Source organism: Cydia splendana, chromosome 17, assembly GCF_910591565.1.
Source record: "Cydia splendana chromosome 17, ilCydSple1.2, whole genome shotgun sequence".
Classification (NCBI taxonomy): Eukaryota; Metazoa; Arthropoda; class Insecta; order Lepidoptera; family Tortricidae; genus Cydia; species Cydia splendana.
This window is the reverse complement of record NC_085976.1, coordinates 4247747-4273404: the sequence shown is the minus strand read 5'-3', so window position 1 is coordinate 4273404 and position 25658 is coordinate 4247747. Positions and strand designations below refer to the sequence as shown.

General features: G+C 34.7%; 1 protein-coding gene across 1 annotated transcript in view; it reads left to right on the top strand.

Annotated features, from left to right (window-relative positions):
- LOC134798961 (small conductance calcium-activated potassium channel protein-like) overlaps positions 1-25658 on the top strand; it is a 67739-nt gene that overhangs the window by 9675 nt on the left and 32406 nt on the right. The window contains exons 2-3 of the mRNA XM_063771387.1: positions 19899-20644; positions 22095-22196. Coding sequence (XP_063627457.1) covers positions 19904-20644; positions 22095-22196 — 843 coding nt within the window. The 5' untranslated portion in view covers positions 19899-19903. The remainder of the gene's footprint in view (positions 1-19898; positions 20645-22094; positions 22197-25658) is intronic.

The window sequence follows — 25658 nt, the reverse complement described above, 5'->3', positions numbered from 1 at the left end:
ATACACCAGTCAAAATGACAGATAAAGACAAACGATTCATAGCTAATTCAGACCAGTAATGCGTTTATGCGTTAACGCCATTATCCTCTATTCCACGTTCCACGTTCCACGGTCCTAATATTTGTAGGTACAAATTATCTCCAATGACACGTACAAATCATTTAAATCGTTATTTGTTTTTCTTGTATGGTGGAGTACTCGTACTATAAAAGGCTCAGTGTTTTACGAATGAATCTGATATAATGCTATAATCGTTTATAAGATTATCGCTTTTTATAACATTTTATACTGATAAAAAGATTGTGTTTTGCCGCATTACACTAAGCTGGATTTAACTTACAGGTAACACAATATGGCAGACATGTGGGGGAGACAGTTAAATGAGATTTAACGTAGCTATTATATTTCGGCTTGAAAGTTACAAAGTTTAATATGAGAGCGAAAGCACCGTAGAGAAAATTTTGTTTTAACAAGATTTGAAGTATTTTAACCTTCGTAGCAAATTAAAGGGGAGTGTTATAAGTACAACGAATGTTTTTGTGTTTCTCATCTCCAACAATACGTTATACCAGAGGTAAGGAAAAGTCGGAAATACATTAACTCGCTAGACCGACCTAATTTAGATGCTACACAGAGCACCAAGATGAGTGCGCTCGCAATACAGACAATCTGCTAGAAAAATAGAGACGCTGATGCTCCTTCTGTGCAAAAAGGGATGTAAGTAGACACTATTACAATAACGACGGTCACACTACCAAGCGTGAATGACTGAAAAGAAGAGAAACGACGTATTTTGAGTTTTTCTTTCATCATACTTTTTTGAAGTGAAAACTTCTTTAGCGGCGCTGTGCACTTTTTGTGATGGGGAAAAAATGTTAAACTCGCGACAGGTCACGTGACCGTAAGATTCGTAAGACATAAGACGGACACGTGACCTGATCGAAAAACTGTCACAATATCATTGAGTGTTCACTTCTGCCGGCACTCCCGGAGTACAACCCGTTGTTTTTTTAATGGAAACACAAAACTAAGCTTCCATTAAAAGCGATGCAGCAAATAGTAAATTAAACGTACTCGTTCCTCATTCTCGTTAAGTGTAACCATTACTACATTACAGCCCTCGTGATCACTAGAGCATTAAACTGTTATAGCTTCGCCCGATGCTTCCAATGCAAATGAACGCGGGAAAGCAATCAGAGCTAAAGAAGCGTAAGTTTGAGATAGCTTTTACTCACAGCCTACATATTAATGATTACGGGATACGGTAATATCGTGCTTTGTGAATAAAAGTGACGAACTCGGAAAGTAACAAACTCAGAAAGTGACATGTGACATCCTCAAAATGTGACCTAACTAGAAAGTGACTCGGCCTAAAGAGTATTAATTTAGTTGATAATTCGTTTGATACCGTGAGCTGCGAAATTGATGGAAAAATTACGAATGATTCACTGATAAAGTCGCCATATGCACTTTTGCGACTGATGGCACATTAGAGAGATAACTAAGTCACTAAGGCCACAAAAATCAACGTGCTGTCTATACTTCAGTTTTAGTCAATAATTGTGTCAATCCACTAGTGGTAAAATTACAAAAGGGTTGATTTTACGCACATTTTACGAGTAAGTACGTAACAATAAAGTAGGTATTTTTCTGTAAAAAAATGTCTCGTGCTTACCTATTTCGACATTTTAATTAAACTATGTCGATTATTAATGCCATAGTTCCACAAAATGTACCTAACACAAAACATTGTGAAGAATTTCATACAACGGTTATTTTAAATCCCTAACTTCCCTAAGTAACTCGTATTAATTACTCGACATATTACGTGATACGAAGTTATCCTAAAAAACCGAACGTGTCAAGATGCCCTTGGGCGTCGTAAGTTTTTCTTATATTGGAAATTTCTACGCTTCTTAACTCTTGATTGATTTATGTTCTTCCCATTACGTGCCAAGTAAAATTGAGTTTTCGTCCCTAGTGAACCAGGATTTAAAATTTGATACCATTTCGAGACTGATTTATCGAGCACTTTTAAATTGAGTTTTGTATAGATTTTTTTGCAAGTATTTGCTTGGCAATATAAATTTATAGGAATTTATCCTGGGAAGGCTATTCTAGCATAGGCTGAGTATTTTTTCAAAATAAAGAGGGGTTCCGGATCATTCTTAATGCAGAGCAGAGGCTGTATATCGCGATTCAGTGCGGAAACGCAGCAAGCGTGATGGGCACTTTTGCGTCTGGAAGGGCGCGGTACGAGTTGTTTGACTTGTTTTTTGGTTGTTACTTTGTTTGGTTTAGTTCTTATATAATTTAGTTTATAGTTAATTTTAATACATTCATGTATTTTAAAATATAACATTTGTCAAACCTACGAAAGACAAATGTTAACGTTAACCAACGATTAATTAAATTACGATAAGCCATTAAAAACATTCAATTTTATTATAAAGATCAATATCCATTGCGCATTGCCTAAGTAAAAATATAATAAAGAACTGCCCAGCAAAATCATACTTTACAGAGAAACAAGAAAACTAGCGGGAGCAATTTTGTAGTGGACAACTGGACATGTTTTACGATTGATACTATTATTTTTATAGTTGTCTCGTAAACTAAACTTTATGAGTGGACATTTTATTATCATTACAACATAGTGTATAAAAGCAATTGTTCTTGAAAACGACATTTACGTGGGCGAATGTACGTCTTAACTTTTGTTCGTAGTAAAAATGTTCACCGTACAAACTTGCTGTATGAAATTTCGTTTACATAATGTTAAGGTTTTAAACGATATTTTTTTCTAATATTAGCTACTGTATTTATACATTTTGATGGACTCTGAATTTACTCATGTCAATGACAATGTTTATTACGCTCAATAACTCGTATTGTAGTGTAATTTTTTTTCTTGGTTACTTTATCATGAACTAAAAACATCACAAGTGGTAACTAAAGAATAACTTTCTCGCTACTCAATGCTTGTAGTGACACTTCTATGGTTTCGTGTACCAGACGTGTCAAACGTAGTCGCACGGTTTAATCTGACGTTGGTGCTAACACTATTTTATTGCGAGACAGTTGCTCTTAACTTATAGTGAGTTGGCAGCTTCATAAAATTTTTAACTCGTAAAATGAAAACACACAAGAGGATAGAGAAGATTCTTATGTTACAATTTATAGAGTAGGTAAGGGTTACCCCTGACAAACGGTACATGATAATGAAGAAAAATATAATAGGCAGTTAGTTTGCTATACTATCCTTTTTACTTTTTTCTAAATCCGGGCGTCTTCTGGCAGCATTACAATGGTGGAGTACAGAATCATGGCACAGCAACACTTTTCTTTTGAAAGAAAAAGCAATGCCAAGAAAAGTCGGGAAGTCTCATTTGACGAGGGCCGTAGTAGTATTTAGTATTTGATCAGTAAAATAAATACCATTACGCATTATTGGGAAAACAAACACCGCAGAATATGATTATGGATAACTATAGACGTCACCTGACGATTTAAAAAAAAAGTCTGGTGCAGGGACGAAGAGTATAAAGCAATACAAAATGCAGAAATTAAAGTCAAAGCCGTTCATATGTAAAGAGCGTAAACGAATAAAAACACTTTACATTACAAATTCATTCTGACTCTCGAAGGTCTAACGAGAAAATCGGAACTAGTGTATATCCATCTTTAGGACTCCAATAATGCAAAAATGTTCAAGAGAGAGCTGCTACACAATTTACGCTATTATTTTGATGTTCGCAGTAAACTCCCCGGATTCATTGTGCTGGCCGAGAGTGAATAATGATTCTTAACTTTGACTAACAAAAGATCAAAGACAAATTGAAAGCCAGTATATTTCATAAAGTATTTATAACTTTTTTAGATTTTTTATTTACTTTTGAATGAATTCGATGGAGTCATGCAGATCAGCCTAAAATGGCAACACTTATCTTCGTCAATTATTTAGATACTTAGATTAGTTAGGTGTGAAAGAGGATATGAGAAAGAAAGGAGTAAGTGCTGAGGTGGCGAAAGATAGGAGAATGGAAGAGAAAAACATGTTGTGCCGATCGACCCCACATAACGTGGCATAAGGACAGGAAGAAGAAGAGTGTGTCGAGAGTCGGGTAGTCTGCAAACTTTTGTACAAAATTTTATAGAGTAACTAACTAAAAGTTTCAAATTCAAAAACTAAACAACTGCTTCTGGGCTTTTGGGAAGCTATGAGTGTACAATTTATGAATTTGGTTTTAAATATGATGTAGGAACATATTCATGAACAACCATAAATAAACGCTACTATCTACAATCACATAAAATTCTAATTCTGTTTAATTACTACACACTATAACATTGTGGGCAGAGTTAGGTGAAGGTATGATTATGATATTCGTTATTCATTCGAACGCCAAGAATAGAACTCGGGACCTTTTGAGCCGAAGTAGGTCAACTACTAAGGAAACACGCGTAGAACTGCTTTGAGTGGAGTATCTCTCGTAACTATTATCAAAATAATTCGGTGACAACAAGATCTATCTTGACTCCGAAATCAAGTGTCACAGAAGTAGTTTCAGAATTCATTTTCAATTATAACTTTCCATAGCTGGTGTACATTACACAGGTTTAATAATACTTAAAAAAATAAATTAGCGGCGGCTCGGAAGCGGAAAAAGTATGCGGTGTTAGGGAACTACCTGTTTGTCCCTCTTGCCGTGGAAACCACTGGCTGTTGGTGCGCTGAGGCCAAGACTTTTATTGGGGAAGTGGGCAGGCGTTTGAGAGAGAGTGGTCATGACCCTCGCTCCGGGTCGTTCCTTATGCAAAGGTTGTCCATCGCGGTTCAACGTGGCAACGCGGCGAGCGTGATGGGCTCTTTTGCATCTGGAGGGGCGCGGGGCGAATTTTGTGCATAGTCTTTGTGTTAGTTAATAGTTGTTAACTTGTTAGTTTAGGTTAAGATTTTTGTGATTTTGTGATTTTAAGTTAGTTATAAATTTAGTTGGGATTTATTATGTATTGTATCATTGTTCTGCATTTATGAATAATATTGTTTTGTATCTAATTTAATTGTGTAATTATGAATAAATTTCTTAAAAAATAAAAATAATTATTTTATTATTTTATTGAACATAAAATAATACCTGTCGTATTTATGCAAATACAAACAAATAAAACAACTGAAAACTTTCATCAGTAAAAACAATAAGAGCTATATTTTCTGAATTGTTTGCATTTCATTAAAAGCTCTGCGCACTGAAGGGTTTTCTTTTCTCTAGAATCAAAAAAATTAGGACTTTGAGGTTCTGAACATAGTGTGAATATTGAGTTGAGCGGTTTTGGTATTTTGAAAATAGATTTTCGTACCTAAGCGTAAAGTACAGTTTGAGTAATACGTATACGAAAACCTAAACTCTTTTGGAAATAAACAATTTACGTATCTATAGGCAGACTGTGTTATTATCATAGCCGTAGTGCTTCATGTCAATTTAATATTTGTATCGCGTGACCGTCCTCGGCATAGTTTTTGATCGTTCAATCATTGGACGGCCATTTTTAATTCGGATGATGAGTGGATTATTGATTAAATACGATCACCTAGTATAAAATTATAATACATACCAATTTATAGTTTTAGTCATGTTTTAAATATAGTTTTTAAGTTACTTTGGACGACGTATTCAGAAAATCTAGGTCTCAAAAAGGGATGAACGATTTTTCCTTTACGAGCGTATGTTTTCTTGTAAAAAGTACCCGCCGGCCGTACAAACAATCAACGATCAACGTTATTATGGGTAGGATACGGTGTATCTCTTTTCTTGATATGTTTATTGCGTAATAAAATAAAAGATAAAAGCGAGGCAAGGACAAATTATACAGATATTAGTGGTTGTAATGTTGTTGAAATTATATTTATGTTGATTGTGTTATTTTATATTTATATATTATATTTTGATGAAGAATTAGTTAGAAGTTATTCAACAACTCTTAGTAGTAAATATCCTACCGTGACTAAATAATGAACGATTTATGCAGTTGTATTCTATAATTATGACTTGGCAGAACACTAACTTGGCGCGGAGTTTAACTCTATAAACAAGTTACCTACTGCCAAACTAACTTGATGATTAAATGAAGTCATGTCAAACACAGGGGCCTTATTCGACATGCCACTTTTGACGTCGCATGTTGAACTTCCGTTGAATCGAATCATCACTTTTCAAAATTTGACATTAGCAATCCACAGTTAGGTGACAACCAAACCAAACCATTATAAACCTTAAAGTAATAATAAAACAAAGTTGTTTTTTGCTAAATTATTGGTTGTTCCAAACGAACTATCCGCACTCGATGAACTTCAACTGTTGAATTGAAGTTGACGCGAAATCCGACAGTTGTACATGTCGAATTTGGCCCCAGGTCTATGAAATTACTTAATTATTAGAAGTAGTGCATAATTAAAATTATTTTCCATCGTATTTTACGGATTCGTACGAATGTGTCTCGCCATTTCAGTCAGTCTCGGTACAAAAAGTAGGTACTGAGATTGACTGAAGTTGCATGAAAAATATGAACATTCCCGAGAAAATTTGATTAAATAAATTATGCTAAAGTAAGTAGGGGAAGGCGGGGTAATAGTGAAACAGCTGCGTTCGCGATTACCCAGCGTTTGTGATTATCCGGCCTTCCCCTATATGTTACACTCGTTAATTCATTCTACTCTCCAGGACTGTGATAATGATGAGATACGTATTTGAATAGAATTTGCTCATTTGTCGTGACTTTCCAAATAAATAGAGCTAGAATGGTTGTGCTCAAACAAAGTTTGTTAATATGAGTTCGTATGCAAATGACGTCTCGACGTCTACACAGCCAAATATAAATAAAGTTGTCAATTACAATTTTACTTTGATCCTTTTATGATATATAGAATCATATTTCAAGAGATTAAAAATGAGAATAAGTATTAAAAACGGTTCTAACAATTTTGCAAGATTTATAACTTTTTAATTTGTGATCTTATTCACGATTCATTCACGGTAAATATTTTGTGATCTTTGTAGGTAATTTAATTATGTTTTCATATAATCTTATTGTAAGTACAAACGATATTTTTATAGCATTTTTTTTGTACAAATGCTGAACACAACCTTTGTAGCATTCTTGTATATCTGGTACCATTCATCATGGTTTGGTGCATGCCTGGCAGTTGCTGCAAAATGCGAGGTTGTCCTGTAATCTCTTTGTTGGTCTGCATCTGCCCCGCCTAATCTACTAAATACTAATCTGACAGGCCAATTCGAGTTTTAGTTAATAAATCTCATTCTAATGATACTGATCTATCAGTGTCAAAAGTGACGTTTATTGGTTGAAGATTGACATAATGCGTAATTGAGCAGATCATCTAAAGGAGATTGAAACTATCTCATATTGGAATGATGTCAGATCTAAGTTAGATCAGTATCACATTATATTGTTGGAATTGGCTTGTGAATACCAATCAGTACCTAGACCAATATTTTACTGCTTTGCAATAGTTTCGTCCAGTCTAACAAATTCCTCGAATGCAATAGGTATTGATCCTATTGCATTCAATCTTTAACGAGGTTGATCCGCAAGCCGTGCCGAGCAAAACAGATTCTGTGGATTGCATGTAGGTTGGTGTGTAATGTTTAATATAATTATGAAAAAACTATCATACATTTGTTATAACGCCATTTGATATATTATTGTATGTTATAATGTAATTTTTATTACGTTTATACGTTTTCTTTATTATATAGTGATTTCATCTAAACTTTCATTGATATAATGCCTAATGTAATATAATTTTCAAATAGTATATAGACATGTTTTATAATGACATTTGTTATATTATATTTTTGTATAACGTAATACTTCATACAATTTTATCAAGTATAAATACATATATCGTATAACATTTTTTGTCATATTTCATTTACTGATAACGTAAAGTTTTACATACTTTTTATAACTAGTACGCATGCCTACAGCTTTTGCTAGCTATTTTATTCTAGGGAGGTCGCAGTTCTAACCTAACCTAACCTATTGTTTCACGGATTTCGTTCTGCGGGGACCGCAGTTCAAACCTAACCTAAACCACTTTTTTGATAGAATATTTTATTCTACGGAGGGTCAAAGTTCTAACCTAACCTAACCCTCCTTTTGTTAGGTAGTTATTCGTTTGTGCGGAGTCGCAGTTCCAACCTAACCTAACCCATTTATGTCATGCAACTATTATGCTACATAAATAATTATGTGATGTCACTTGTTATAACAAATAATATGCTTTAGAGTATGTAATAAATATGGCAATGTATATTAGACGAAGTGTAAATATACCTTATGACCATTATACCAATAATAACATTATGTATACCGTTAATTAGGTATTACGGTAGTATACCATTTATTACGTTATTCAAAATAACGATATATCAAACTATAATATATGAAAAGTAATTATAACAAATGTAATGCACCCCATGTGGGTACCTATCTACTAGTTTTCAATCCTTTGACCCGAATAAAGGCAAGCAGCTTTAATATAATTTAGGACGTAGGTAAATTAATAAATAGGTATAATACTTAATTTACTTGTATTTAGCAAACATTATTATACTTAGCCGTGTTATAAAGTAAACTTAAACACAAAACACATCTAAATATTTATAACATTTTATAACTTTAAACACAATTTTGAGACTAAAATATTATCTTATCTGGATTTGTTATGGATATGATCTGTCAGTACCTACCATAAGTTGCGTTTTTAGTTGAAATGTCTCGTGAACTTTTTATAATATAAACTTGACATAACTTGACTTTTAAACTAATCTAAAGTTTGTCGCTCCACGTCCATAAGAAGACAACTGTGCTCATCAAACGTAAACAGGTTAAAGAAACAGCGCAAACTTGTACCAACTGAATCGTTTAACTTATCGAGTTTCGAATTTACTTGACGCTATAAAATCACAAACTTGATGTCGTTTGAAGGCGCAGATTCTAACGGCCCGATTCGAACTTTAAGATAGGTACGTCAAATATTTGGTTTAGATACGATATGGATTAAATATGTCAGTGTCAAAAGTGACGTTTCTTCAAACAAAAACGTCACATTTGCCATTTACATATCTAGTCCATATCGTAGGTATATAGACTAAATATTTGACATATCTTAATGTTCGAATCGGGCCGAAAGTTGCGCTTTGGCATCGTAAGGCTGGCTTAGATACTTCTTAAGATGCAAACGTTATTATGAAATATAAGTAATACAATTATAAGTAAGCAGATTATATTTGAAATAATGGGACTTTATTGAGACAAAAAATAAAAACTAAACAACAATATTTGAAATGAAATATTTGTTGGATTAACAAAAATAGACTTATTTAACAAACCACAAGAATCGTTAGCCATATAGTATTTATTCTTTCATTTAGCTCTAGTAACTAACGTTTTAAATATATTAAAGGGTATTATGTTAACAAAAATATACTCAATAAACATTTAATAAACAAACCACAAGATTAGAATCGTTAGCCATATAGTATTAATCGTATCATTTAGCTCCATAAACTAACGTTATTAATATATTAAAGGGTATACTGTATTGCCACCTTCGGGGGTAATAAATAACAGGTTTCAATTTACAGTAATTGGAAAATAAGGCCATATCGCTAAAGCATAATTCTACACGCAACTCTCTCGAGCTTTAACGCGAATCTCACGTGCCTGCGTATTGTTCAGCGTTAGAAGCGAAGACGCTATAAGCGTATAAATAACGGAACGATAGAACCTTTTGAAACTGTTAGTTTTCACCTGGAGGAAATCCACGTTTCCACAAAAACTCTAATATAGACCTCAAGGGAAAACACTATTCAAACAAACAAGATATGAATATCAGTACGTGACCATAATAATATACGGTTTGTCACGTAGGTAATATTTTTGATACATTCGGTTATTTTCTTGTTTTAAAGCATGGGGCTTTTTTGCAGTAAAGTGGCACTTGGAGTACCTCAATCACGAGTTAAGGGCATTCACGTCAACTGTATAGGTACGTAATTTAAGTAGATACTTTCTTTTTTATGAAATTTTTATGTTCTGCACTGTACGCTTTTACTTCTTGCTACCAACAACATAGAAATCGGTGAATCCCTTCATCTTCATTTCTATGTTTTAAATGATAAGTAATAAACATTTCAAATAAATATAGAGGGAGGGAGTCTCAATACAAATAGTTAAAATATTTTAGAATAAGACAAAACTAAAATTCATTTAGAACAAAAATATTTGTGCCAAAAAGTCCTCACTCAGCTTCTTGTCAAGTTATGTATCCTAGGACACACAACGTGACGCTGATTGTCAGTGAGGCCTGGTAAAAGACTAAAGCTAATAAAATTTTGGCTGCTTCTTGAGAACAGTATAACATATAAACATATACAGGTGATTAGGTAATCATAAAGCGAATTATGTTAGCGTTACCTTTCATTCAACAAACCACTTATTCCGAGTATGAGCCGTAAAAATGTAGATTTAGAAACAAAAACATTATGTCATAATTTTTACTTGTTTTAGGTCTAGAGTAACAATAACAAAACGTGTCTAGCATATATTATGCCTACTTGTTACTACAATTTGAGCTGAAAGCTGATTACGGACAGTACGGTCACGGATTAAAATATTTCCCGAATGAATGTGTGGCCTACAAATTTGTTTGATATTTCATTTCGGAGCTTGTCTTATATTTGGATGTATTAACATACAATGGTTATTAGTTACATTCATTAGCATATTTCGTAAATGTAGCTAAGAAAATAAAATTGTTGTCTTCCGTATAACGATAATAAAATATGTAATTAATTTATAAATTGCTTCACAATAGTCGTAAATAAAAAGCCCTTTGTACTTAATGATTCGGCTGAAATTGCAGTACATGGACTAGTATCTGCGAAGGTCTCCACTAACGGGTCGGCTCTCAAATTAACTTTATGCAGGTAATGCTCTCTTTGTAGTGTCTGTGAAAATATCCTAAGGATGAGAAGGACTTCTTAGAAAATAGAAAATTCAAAATGCTATCAAAAAGTACCCGTCCAGAAAAAAATAAAAAAAGTTGTTCATAGTAGCAATTCTGCTAATGTATTTTACAATGGGTGTTTAGCTAATCTTGTATTATTCTTTCTGATTTGGGCAGGATTTGATTTATTAAGTTTTGATTCCAATGTGAGGAGTAAAGTTACAATTTTGATCAAATCATGAGAAAGTAATTTCCTACATTGGAAATTGATCAACTTGCTAACTTTGCCCACTCAGTGATTGAGAGCTTGGTGATGGAGTTTTTACAAAATAAAACTCAGAATGAGTTTGCAAATTAAGAAGAATACTTGTGCCGAATAAAAGAAAACTTTAAAAGAATTTTCAGTTTAAAAGAAAACTTGTTTATTTCTGATGTAATGAGACTAAGGACTTGTTTATCAACTATTTATGAAGCTTCATGGAGGTCAAATTGTTTTATATACTTAAACATTATTTTACTTACTTACGAACTTATGTACGAAATATCATTTGATATTTACCACTAGCTTTTCCGTGAAGGAAAACATTGTAAGGAAACCTGCCATACATCTGCGAAGAAATTCAAAGGTGTTTGTGAAGTCCCCAATCCGCATTGGGCTAGCGTGGGGACTATAGCCCAAGCCCTCTCGCGCATGACAGGCTGAAATTATTATTATTTATTTTACCTTGGTTTAAAATAACATCATTTCCTAATTTAATCATAGGGCCCAACGTAAGGGCACTCAAAGTTTTAATATCGTACTGAAAAAACGTACAGCGCACATTGTTATTTTTTTAATGAACACTTTTTTAACTTATGCTTGATACTTACTCTGAGATTATTATACAAGTGGCTAAAAAATAACTACATTCCTTTTGGCAGGTTTTGGGATTATACTGAGCAACTTTTACTTTGGGACCAACCAACCCCAAAATCGCGAAAAATAATTTGGCTGTTTCATACATTTTGGCTGGTCCATTTTCTATGGGAGTGTAATTTGGGTTGGGAGGGGTTGGTCCCATAGTAAAAGTTGCTCATTATAATCCCAACAACTCCCTGGCAACGGGAATGCAGTTATTTTTTAGCCACCGTGTAGATAAATGAAAGAGCTCTAAAAGAGATTTTCAGTTGTGTATCTTGACCTACTGCAGGTTCCTTTATACGTGAGTAATCTAGCTAGTGCATTAGGAACTGCTGAGAGCACGACGTGAAAAGTTACACTTTGTTTAACAGCTCAAGGTGGTCTCAAGGACTGCGCACTACTTTGCTCACGTTCGCTTTTACACCCGTGTTACGTATGTATTACGTACGTAAAGTACGTGTTACGGCTCTTACTTAACCGATGTGAATGTCACGCGGCGAAGGCTTTATGAGCTTTGCGTACGTACTCGTATTTTGAATACATAATTAGAGAGTTTCGTGCCCTGTTTCATTATATTTTTTTTGTTTTTAATATTTGATTTATTAAGTCGATCGAAATCGTTTTCAATAGTGTCTTTGCTTTACACGGGACAATTTTGTTTCGAATATTTAGGTATTTAAGTGGTCTCTGCACAGAGACAAAGATAAAATATAGAGGTCGAGGTTTTTTTGCAATGTATTTAGGGAATTTTATTTATTATTATTTACCTATTACTCGTATAATTACTCGTTTCATTATACACTTAATATTATTATAAAAAAAAATTAAAATAGAACTCCTTTTGAATCTAGTAAATGGCAAACGCGTTTTAGTTTTTGATATTAATACCTACGAGACCGATAAGAAATAACAGCGAAAAAAATATTAAAGCAACGAAGTTGAGCACAAAAGCACTTTTTAAGCAATATAATGAAGAGCGCTTTGGCGCAATTCGGACATCTGTAGTGCTTCTTGACCGATATTCATGATAGGCTTTACAACTTTGACCTTACTAGGGCGGTTTGATAAGTAAAATGGTTCGACCTGAAATCAAATGTGTTGAGGAATGTAGTGTACTTTATGAGACCAAGCTTAATTAAATGTGAGGAACTCACTCAAACCACCTCGTAACTTAAATGCCACAACAAGCAGTGCAAATTAAATTGTGATCCTTATATTTCAATGTCGCTAAGTGTATATTAAACAAAGAGTGGGTCTTAAGAGGGACTAAGGTCCTTACAATTGGGCTATAATGGTGCTCTATTTAATTATTTGGCGTTGTAACCAAGAGCATAAAAACCGCCTTTAATACTCGGTTTGCTGTTACTTGAAAAGCTTCAACGCGGTTGAAAAGACAATTTTGATTGAGCTGGGAAATAATTAAGCGATCCCACAAGAATTCAGATTTTCAATATTAATTAGTTGAAAGCCGTCCCTTTATCTTATAATGAAAATAAAACCTATGAATATTGGTCTACGATTTAAGGATAACTCACGCTTAGGGCTGCCACTCACGGTAGACCGGGCCCGACATGACATTTTCTATGACGGCTGATCGGTGATCACGTGGTGCTTTCAATAGAAAACGAAGCACCGGAAGCTCCGGCCCGGCCCCGGACCGATCTAGCATGAGTAATCCTTTATCTGAGGCGGTCGGTATAACTTTGGCCAGTAAGAGAGTTATTATGGTCAGTTATGGACTGATTGAAAGCTTTGCTGTAGGTGTGAGGTGATTTGTATTTTGTTAAGTAAGAAATAAATTTTCATTTATTAAATTTCTAATACGCAATGAAGTATTAAATATCTATCCTTTGGAGAATCAATAAAATATATTTGTAAACTAGTTTTTTGGATTAAAACTAAGCTACTTTTTATCAGAAAATAATCGCTCTACTTTAACTTTACTTACCGCCTTAAGATAAAGTAACTAATTATAGTTAAAATACGATTTTATTACCAAATTAACAAATTACTGACCAACCAAATAAATGCCTTGAATGAAACATTAAACTCGTCGGTATCTAAATTTGCGCTGCTAGTTAAAAATGTAATGTTTCAAATGGATAAATATTTTATTATCTCTAAAGAGTTAAATCCTTGCTGCAAGTACAATTCTGTATTCCCACGGCGCGATTCGGGAAATGAATTAGAGATTAACTACATACGATATAGTAAAGATATGTGACGTCCCACGGGTAAAGGTACCTCATGGCGGTTGGCGCTTACGCTATTATTAACGCCGCTCCAATATTATTGCGGCGCTATAAGACGTAAGCGCCAGCCGCCATAAGGTACCTTTTACCACGGAACGTCACATATCTTTACTGTTTCATATCAAGTGAATCTCTAATTCGTTTCCCGTATCGCGGCGCCAGCCACCATAAGGTACCTTTTGCCGTGGAACGTCACACATCTATTCTTTACTATTTCATATCTAGTGAATCTCTAATTCATTTCCCGAATCGAGCCGCCAGACACTAGAGTTGTGAGATGAATATTTTATTTTAAGGGAGAAGGCTTGCGTTAAATAATCGCTTGGGCAAAAACAATTAATTTGAAGTTAAACTGAAAATTAAAAAGGATTTTATCTTAGCATTCTTTTGATATATATGTGGGTCGGGCGAATACAAACACAGAAATTTCACCGTCACATTATGCGTCCGAAATCAGTCTCCCCGAATGTCCGGTTACAATTGGCCTTATGACAAATTTTGGAATCCCTTTTAATATTGTCGGTACACTTGTATTGGTTCCGAAAAACACAATATTTCAGCTATACTCATAAGATTTAACATAAATAATTGCATTTTATTATAGCTAGTTTAAACCTCGCGCGAAAACGCCTCGCACGCCATTTGTGACGTCATAAATTAGTTAGTGGTAGGGTGGTAGACATTGTTTACATACAGTTACGAATTTCCCTTGAATCCGAATGATATTGTTAATTCAGCACCATATATTACGATTAGGGATGATAAATACATTACAAAAAATGTTCACAAAATACTCCCACACGGTTGCAATTTAAGATGAATTATTTAGATACATGTAAATTTTGAGTGAAAATCACCGAGCGCCGGTTTTACTTTTTAATTTTTAATGTTTTTTAGTTACGATAGCCAACATGGCAATGATAGTTTCCATTCAGCCAAATAATTAACAAAGTTTTTGGTGAAATATCGTGTTATTTAGCATTTTATTTATATAATAACAAATAAATATTTACATATATCGTGTAATAATATTTTTTGGACGTAATAAATGTTTAGTGGCGAAATAATATTTTTTTGAACCTCCAAACTCTTTCGTGAGGACGTAATGGATTATGTAGTCAATGAGGTTGTCTATGTTGCTCTAACTAAGAAATATGTCATGGATTGATGACGTCAATTCTTAGCTCGCTTTTGATTCGCGTTTCAGTCAAAATGGCCGATTTGAGAATTTTGCAGTTTTATTTTATTGAATATATTAATAATCCTAATGTTTATACTGAGATTGGGCCATTTTTTACAATCGTATTAACATATATGTTTCTTTGAAACCATTATTTCCATGATTCTTTGTTACTGTCATCAGGCCAATTCAAAATCTGACCACGGCGTTTTGCCATCCCTTTCACACACTGACACTCGGCATCATACTCTCTCATTCGCACATCGTTCATTCAACAGTTCGTTCTATGACTCACTTGTTCACTCATTACGTTCCAGTCCACGCATCCTACAGATATTATATTAAAGGATTAGTAATAATGGCACCAAGCTTTGTGGTGAAAAAATTGGTACCTATAAATTTAGCAATGTGTTATTGGTAAGTCGTACGAACCATGTTTAACGTTTGCAAAATAAATGTATAAAATAAGATTATAATTTAAGAAAAGTGAATGTATTCCCTGCCCGTGTTTGTAGATTAAAATGTTATTCACGAACTCTCAGTAACTTTAAAAGGGAAGTATAGCTACTGACATAAGGTACTAACGGTACTAATAAGGTAATTTCTATTTCGGTAGAAAAAGTTTTCCACTTACTAACTCTTAACATACCTATCACTTTGATTTAACACAATTAATTAAACATAAAACATTAAATAAGCTTAAAAATAATAACATAAACTATCTATAAATAAATTTAAATTTGATTTTAATGTCGATCGCTTCAGCATAATATATTCTGGGTTGCGGTGATAGGTTTTCATAGGATAACATACTAAAAAATGATGGAGAATGGAAAATATTTAGAAGTGGAAAAACATTTTCTCTTTTTGTATGGACGATCACGTCCCTCCCTCACTTCCCTCTTAATAAAATTAAAATATTGGTTCAAAATTTGACTTTTGTGAGCCGAAATGAAAGTCGAGTCCCACAACATGCATGCATAAAATGGGAGTCAACAACGGACTAGTTGTAACTTTAAATTATACTACACGAAAGAAATCCACGAATGAAATTATATTCAAAGCGGTTTTGCCTCCAGAGTGGTGTTACGGAGAGATTTCTAGATTTAAGTACTTACTCCTGGAAATTGAGTTTTACGTCAACGGAATATAGACGCATTTAACCAACAATGCACAACGACGTCTAAAAATTTTGCAGGAAATATTTTGTCGGAACTTTGTGGGCATGGCAGTTTTCTGGCGAGTTATTTAAATTGGATAATAAAATAGGGATAGTTTTAATATATGTGTGCCTTTACGATAAAATTCGCCTAATAAGTTTATTTTTGTCCTCACTGTGTGGTTAAATTGAATCAGAGTTTCGGATTCGGGTAGTTACGTGTAAGTGCGTTGATTTTGGATTAAGTCTATGATTTCATGTCATCGTAAAGAATGTTCTCTATAAAAAATTGTGATCACTTACAATATGACATATTTACCAGCCGACACGTAAAAATATTTTCCTGGAAAACGCGTATACGAGACGTCAATGATATTCCGGATCCTAAACAAACTAAGCGTGCAATTTTGCCGGTTAGTACCCCGAAAGATAATCTTTCTTTATGAAATATAATCCTGATTTTGTTGAGCTTATCCTGGTATTGACATTTACGGTCATGATTTGTTGGTATGCAATTCTAGTCGTCATTTTGTACAGCGTTTTTGTTAATAAAACAACAAAAAATACCTAATACAATAAAAACCAGGACTACATTAACTACATAATTTATTATGTAATTCATGTGGTCCTGTACGGCTACCACCACTTTTTTGACATTGACAGATACGCTCGCGTCTACGTAAATTACTTTTTATACATCTCGCTTGCACTAATATTTTTTTAAAATATTTATCTTGTATTTTCTCTATTTAAGTGAAATGTTAAATTTCTTTTTGAGAAAATAAATTTCTTTAACCACAATATGCGAGTACGAGCGAGATGCATATACAGTAAGTTACTTAAACGCGAGCGTATCTGTCAATGTCAAAACTGGTGGTAGTGGTTCTGGAACTTCTACATTCTACAGTCACACAAAAGGAACACGTGTTACAAAACAAATGTTTTTATTAGATTATGCCTAAATAATTTAAATACCACAGCTAATGTTCACAAAGATAATAATTAATGGTTCGACTGTGGAATTTATAATAGGGTTTTTTTAGAGTTCCGTACCCAAAGGGTAAAAACGGGACCTTATTACTAAGACTCCACTGACTGTCTGTCTGTCTGTCATCAGGCTGTATCTCATGAACCGTGATAGATGATAGATTTTCACAGATGATGTATTTCTGTTGCCGATATAACAACAAATACTAAAACACCCTCGGTGGGCGAGTCTGACTCGCGCTTGTCCGGTTTTTTTTAATAATTACGTTTTCACAACTCATACTGTCGCAGCTTTTCAAGGATCAAAAGTTGGCGTAGGCGTGATAACTCATAGTTTTCCTTTTTCATCCTAATCTCGCAGGTACGCAATATATTTCCTACATCCTCACAGTTCGTTTGTCGTATCCTCATCCATCTATCCTCATCCTTTTGGGTCAAGAAAAGCTAAGGTAACCCGCGACTTTAGTCCCTGTGGGGAAAACAGAAAATATTTTACTGTTTCTACACCGTGTTTTTATTGAATTCCGTTAACTTCGGGGTATAGTTAAGTACGTTTATAAGAACTAAATGGCATAGTTAATTTTCAAAAAAAAAATTTTTTTTTGTTTTCTTTTTTGTTTTTTTTTTTTTGTTTAAAAAGTAATTCAATGTAGCATATAGCGTTGTTGTAACACGGGCATTACATTTAACTCAACCAAACAATTGAAATCTGTGACATATCAATGTCATTTCGTACATCAATCGACCGAGATTGTACTTAAGTTTAGTAGCAAATGTATGAACTCATTCTAAACACTAATCAATATGTAAGCCGGCCCTAAGGCAAGTGTACACGCTTGTAGAGGCCTTATAGGAAAAAAATAAATTATGGATTATCTCCGAAATGGACTTAATTAGAACATCGGTGTCTTTGAGAAAGTTACTTGATTTAAGCTCAGGAATGCACCCTTGAAATTAACGGAAATCAAAAAAAACACGGTGTAGAAAGAAAAGGGAAAATAAAACTTCGCTATGTGAAACAATACTGACAAGGGCTAAACATGCCCAGATTTTAGGTTTAACATGGCTTTGCGCGAATATCGTAAAGGAAAACGAACTATATTATAACTTTTACATATGAACTATAATTATTTTATGGCTTTATCTACATATATTATTGAGCAAAATTCTGTATCGTTTAGTATTTTATACGATAAGGTAACATGCCCAAAGATCAAGTGCATAGATTTTGATTATGCATATCTAAATTTTCTCAAAGTTGTAAATTTAAAATTCTTAACTTCAGGAAAGCATTCACGACCCCATTTGAATTTTCATGTTGAGTTATAATTGAAGTTTTTAGTTAGTATTTATGTTTTTGACAATTTTAAGTACCACCACTTTGACTGACAATTTAAGTAATTTAAACACAAAATGTTCAGTATTTCATACAAAAAAAAGTTAACTACAAAAATTCTGACACAATACAAATGAACAGACATTTGCACACGCTTTTCACGCGACACTATAATTTAGACATGAAAATATTCAAATTGAAACAATCAACACTAAATACACGTAGTTTTGAACCGTACAATACGCAATTCTACGATAAATACGTTGCGCGAGGAAATGGCGGTCTCCTTAATTAGTTTTTTCATGACTTGTTTGCGAAGGTGGGTAATAGGTTTCGAGCGGTCTAGGCTCGACATATTACATTTCTAAGTATCTACTTATGTTAATGGTTTTTAGTAGATGAAGCCTTCTATTTATTTCAGTAGGAACGCTCTATTTGTATATCCCAATTTCGCTGCTTTATTATAATTATACTCGTAATAGACATAAATTAATCTCAATAGAAACTGACTCAATTAGGTATATTTCATAATTTTCACTTAAGGCTCACCTTGAAACATTAACCCTTTACCGCATAACGGAGCCATATATGGCGGATATGATATTCAACTCTATTGACAGCTATTAAAGTTCAAATATAAACAAATATTATTATTACATGCAGTAGGTAAGGGGTTAAGAGTGTCGACCATCAGCTTAGAGACTCTCGCTAGGTGGCTGGATCAAAGGTTAGATGCAGAAGATGGTAGTCTTGGACACGGCGCGGATAGTACGGCGGTTCCTCTCTCTCTGCGGCTCTTACCACCCCGGCAGCTTTGGCCCTGCCCCGCTGCTGGCGGCACCCTAGCTCTAGGTTTTGTTTTTTGTATGTCTTTTTGTATTTTAATTATATATAAATATTAAAAAGCCTTAGTCTAAAAAATGAAAAATAAAACGTTTAATTACCTTAACTCAACTATAGTTCCGTTATTTATTTCTAGTTCTACTGTTATATTTTTTTCAATATACTTAGGTAAATAATAATGCTTAATAATAACTTTTTGTTACAGACAACATGTCGGTTCCGACAACCGACAGCACTGAAGCCATCACAAACTCCGGCTACGGCAGCAGCGATGAGACGGCCAGCTTATTGGTCTCCGGCCCCTCCGTTACCGTAATCGTCCCCTCAGAGAACAGAACCGCCAAACCCGTACTACAGCGGCAAGACTGCACTACCCATCTAAGACCACAACTCTCCGGCGGTCCGGGTAGCGAGGAATCCGGAACATCCGTAAGAATGGAAGAAGGAGCCGCCAGAAGCGTGCCAGACATAGAACTTCAATGTAGGGACCAAGTGTCAGACCGTCCGCAGACACTGGTGTCTCCCATAGCAACCTGTTCGCATAGGGGGTCAGTGACCGCCTGCCAGTTAGTGCCACACACATACGCTAGATGTCGCGTTTGCGAGCGGAGGCAATCTACAGCGCCTATGTCAGCTCTACAGCTAGCGCGATCTGTGTCGCGGGAAAGCGTTCGCTCGGGGCTGCACTACCCTTGTGGTTGCAACACGCTTCACGCTGTCAGCACTTGTCCGGTTATACATCCGCCAGCCTTATTGATACCGGCAACAAGTACCAGAATCATTCGGCAGAGCTCTCAGCCTGAGTCTAGCGCATGCGCGGGGCACTGTCCTCACCACGCCCACCACCACCCCAGCGCCTCGCTGCGGCAGCTAAGAGAACCCGGCGACGGCATAGCCGGCATCGCAGCCGACTCTCTCCGAATTAATGGAGGGATGCGACCCTTCAAACAGGTAAGTGTGTCTTTTACTAGATGGCGCTGCTAGTATGAAAAAAGTTCGCTACGTTTATAGTTTGCCATTTTCATCCCGCATACCATTACCATATGAAATATGATAGTACTCGTTCTACAAATTAATGACGTCAAATTCAATTTGAAGTAGTACTTTGCTGACAAATGCAAAAAGCTATCTCGTTAAACGTTAGAAAGGGCTTAAGGAAAGCAATTTAAGAGTAAAAACGAATTTATAATACGATGAAAATGCTGAGTAGGCCGTCCGATAAGCTAGCCCGAAAGCATATAATTAAGGAGTTAAGAGAATTGCTGGAAGCAGCTGTATAATCACCGCGGCGCGGCGGTGGCCAATTAGGGGAAACTAGGGCCACTTGCGGATCGTAATAAGACTAATAAGACTTTCTCGGTTAACCTTTTATGACGCGTTTTACATTAACTAATAATAATGCCAAAATTATTAAAATAGAGTTAAATATCATTCATAGCGCGGCTTAATATCATATTTTGTATTGGTAGCGCTTGGCATGGTAAATTAAAATTATTGTAGTTTTTTAACTTTTTGAAAGTTTCTTTTGCCGCAAAATTCTTACAAAAATAACATCGGACATTTATTTATCTGTCATTTAAACAAATCTAATTTTTTTTATATTACGACTGTTTCTAGTGTGACAGTGCCTTTACACGCTGTTAATGAGCCTACTCAAATGCCCCTCCAAACAACTTGCGGTTTTTCACCAAACACTTACAACAATTACAAACTAAACTTACTTTGACGAGATAATTATCTTTACCTTTCCTCCCTTTAGCCTCCTTTATTTATTCTTGTTGTGGTCTGATAGTATGAGTTACTTCCGGTTTTTGAATGTGGTAAAATATAAATAGAGTATTTATCGTAGTATCAGGTATGGAAGAACATAGTTATTATAGTGTATTTTAGGCACCCTTATATAACCAACACTACATTACAAAAAAAAAATAGGTATATACCTATTTTCCATTCTCCATGTTTTTTTAGTATGTTATTGACACGATAAAAAACTAGGTTTATAGGTCTTCATTTTTGCTATACAAAAACTAAAAAATGGAAATTATAATGAAAAAAGTACCTCTTGTCAGTAGCTATTACTTCCCTCTTAATACAAGTTAAAAACGTAATATATTCAAAGTGAAACAAACTGACACAATTTTAAAAGTTCACTGACGTCAGCCGTTTATAACCTAGTAACGCAGGCCAATTCTTGGGCTTTTGAATTTGGAACTTTCTTTTATATCTATAAGAGTTCAAAACTCAAATTGAATTTGTATTCGTACAAGTACGCGGGATAAATATAAAAATACTCTCATAGTCATGGTAAAATGGCGTGTAAGTGCTGTGTAACCCTTGATTCTGGGTTCTGATCTAATGTAATCAAATCAAACCAGGATTTGATTGATATTTTTACCTACAGGGCCTGCTACTATGTCCACAAACCCTGTCGCAGACTCGACGGGCGCGCTTGCGACGCGCGTTCACTGAGGCGACCGGCGACACGGTTACCTACGTTAGAACGGTGGGCTCCAAAACTATAATGCACCGCCAATGCACTCGACTGTACAACATATTAATATATAAACTAACAAACGAACAGCACATAGATTATCCCATTAGCAGACATTGGATTCTAGGCGGTAAAATTTAATGACAGGAGTTCCCATATCAAATTAAATTATTGATATACTAGTGATCGCCTTAGCTTCGTTTGTAAGTGTAGGTACATTACTTGTATTTCGAGGTTGATGATTAAGTTTACACAAAGCATAATTATATATGTTCGCTTGGTTAAAAAAAGAATTTGATGAGCGAGCGAATAAAAAAGGAGGATTTTTTTCATATTAACGAAACATTTGATACAGTTACACTTAATGAAACTGGGAGCGATAACGGAGAGCAAAATAAAATACACGGAAAATGTATCGATAGTTGAGTTTATTGATATAGGAACTCACTACCTGTCAATAGATTATGCCCCCTAGAATCCGTTCTGAAGATTAGTTATAAACTTAGCAGCATGAAAGTAAAATAGGATAGTTCGTAGGTATATCTAGAGATTAGACCCCTGAACACAGTCATATTTGCACAGTGCTTTATTCGATACGCCAACAAATCATTGCCATCAAAAATTTCCGAAATATTCTCGCTGTTGCGTCTTGCGATGCACATCGAGCTTCACTCAGTAATATCTATTAGTTAGAAAAAATACCATGATGTGCAACTTGCCTCACATGTCAAGTTTAATGAACTGACGCAATTTTGTCTAGCATCTCCTACGAGATTCATAACGGTAAGACGGAGACTTACTTGCCCTGTATATGACAACTCCTATTATATAGTTGCCTCAGTTGGCTGGCAATATCGGGCTAGCTTGATGTAAACAGTAAACGCTTGCATAGCGTAAGGATGCAGCTATCCTGTCTCATTTTAACATGCGTATATGTGACGTCCCACGGTCAAAGGTACCTTATGGCGGGTATGGAGTTATGCATACCCCAGTAATCTACAATAAATAACCTATCGATAACACAAAAGATCAACCTTCTAGGTTGCGTAGTTACAGAGATATGATTTTTTGAAAATAATGTTGTGATATGAGCAACTTTACGATAGAGAAGTTTTAAGTTTAGCCGCCTAAAAAACTATGTTCCTGAAGTAAGTTACATAGTTGACTACAAATAATAATGCCTTATATATCTGAGATTAAAAAAATATTGCGACTTGTTCTGTAATGCAAATAGAAACTTTTGATATCGACTGATTTATGTGTATACTAACCAATCTCTTGAAAATAAAGTTTTATTTCATTTTCACGATTGATTGCAATGAGCTCTCAAGATTTAAATTTTACCTATTAGAAAACGACACTGACAGACAGTTTAAGCAAAAAACAATACCGATTTAGAGGTGAAAATGTATTTTCTGACTTTTTCATATAAAATCACAAAATTGAATATTTTTACTTTTAATGTGACACACAATCAATTTTTCTGAGCACATATGAAAGAAATTCTGTCATTCAAATGAAATAAATCCTAAAACCCCAACTAAATACTATATTTAACCCCTTATGCCACTTTAAACTTACATAACAATAACAGTATTTGCTCCATACATTTACGAAAAGGTACCTTATGGAAATAAATCTAATAATACATCATCACTACAAAATATCAATCATATTATAGTTTATCTTTTATGAATAGAAAATATTAATTTACATTAAACTGCCCCCAATTTAATTAGTTCTTCGTCATAATAATCTTAAAAAAGACCAATAATTTGTATGTAATGAAAAGGTACCTTGTGGTCAAGTTACATGATGAGGCATGATGATGATGGAACAGTTAGGATAAACTAATAATATTTTGGGTTTAAGATGGTATAAATCGTCTATTTCTTATCAATAATATATTTCGGTTGCTATTGAAGATAAGCGGCATTTGAGGTTCAATGACCTCAGATATTCCATAAGGTAATGCGTCGGGTATTGGCATTTTTCAGCAAACCAATGGCTGATTTACTGCATGCGACCAAACCAAATGAAGATTATTCTAGTTAAGAAAGACTTGACGAGAGTAACTTTGGTATAATAGCAGTCTACTTGGATTTGTGATGTCGGTCTATGTACGGTTATAATATTTGCGAGGCGCCCCAACCAGAACTGAAATTATCAAATTAGTTTTGCAGAATGCTAATACAGTTCTCTACCAAACTTCTTTTCTCGTATTGACTAGTTTTTTTGGGAATTTTCAATCTTTTTTCCATAAGGTACCTTTTCTACTAAACTCTGAGACGACATTACTAGGCTTATAACTAACTTATAACAAAAATAAAAACAGGTAAACAAACGTTACGCATTAAGGTTTCAGATCACACAATAAAAAAAAATTGAGCATTTTTTCACCTCTTTACAAAACATTTAATATCTCCGAAACTAGAAACCCTCATAAGGTACCTTTTCCCGTGGAACGTCACATATTGCGTCCATATTATGTACCAATTAACAAAATTAAAACTTACAGTCAACATCAAGAGCAGCGGATCATAGGTACAGTCAAATAATTTAAATACCGAACCATTGTATACCTTGTCACAGTGATAATAGTATGAGGTCTCTAGCGATTTTCTTATTGATTGTCACTGTGGCAAGGTACGAAATAGGTCAGAAATTACATTCTATGACTATTGACTATACAAATGTGCCAAAAGAATCTGTCATCATCGAATAATTTTACAAATGATGATATACAATCTGACACAGTATAATTATACACCTAGTCTGATAGGTTAATTTAGATGCTGAGTATTCAAGTGTAAAAGCAAAGTATGGTTTGAGTTCGTATCGAATAAAAGCTAGTCTATGCACAGTTTATAGGATTTTAATTTGATATTTACAGAATCCAATCGACTGTGTGCGCATAAGGTTACGCATTGTTTGACCTCCAATAGATTAAGGGTCTCTCCAGATATATCGACGCGAATCCGGCAAAAGCCGATAGAGAAAAGCTTTATGTCCGCGAAATAAGAGCGAAAAAGCCGATGACGCGTCGGCCGATGCGAGCCGAACCGATCGACGACTTTGTCGCTCTTATTGCGCAGACATAAAGCTTTTTTCTATCGGATTTTGCCGATTCCGCGTCGACATATGTGGGGGAACCCTAAGATCCCCTAACCCATGTCCGTTGTACAGTCGAAATTGGCTATCAATGAATTTATCACCAAAGTAATTTGTTAGTTGGCGAATGTGTCGTCCCCTTCGCTTGTTCGGAGACCGGTTTTAGCCCCCAGCTTATCACAAATAGCACAAATCACACGCAAATTAACACCTGTGCAAAATTGTCATCACATTAGCACCTTGTCCCTGGTTCACCGCCTAAAGTTTGGAGTTGCGGGTATCAAGTTTTATTTGTATATGTTACATCGTGTTCACACTCTTGGAAGTTGCCTCGGGAACCTATTACTCAAGGATACACAGCAC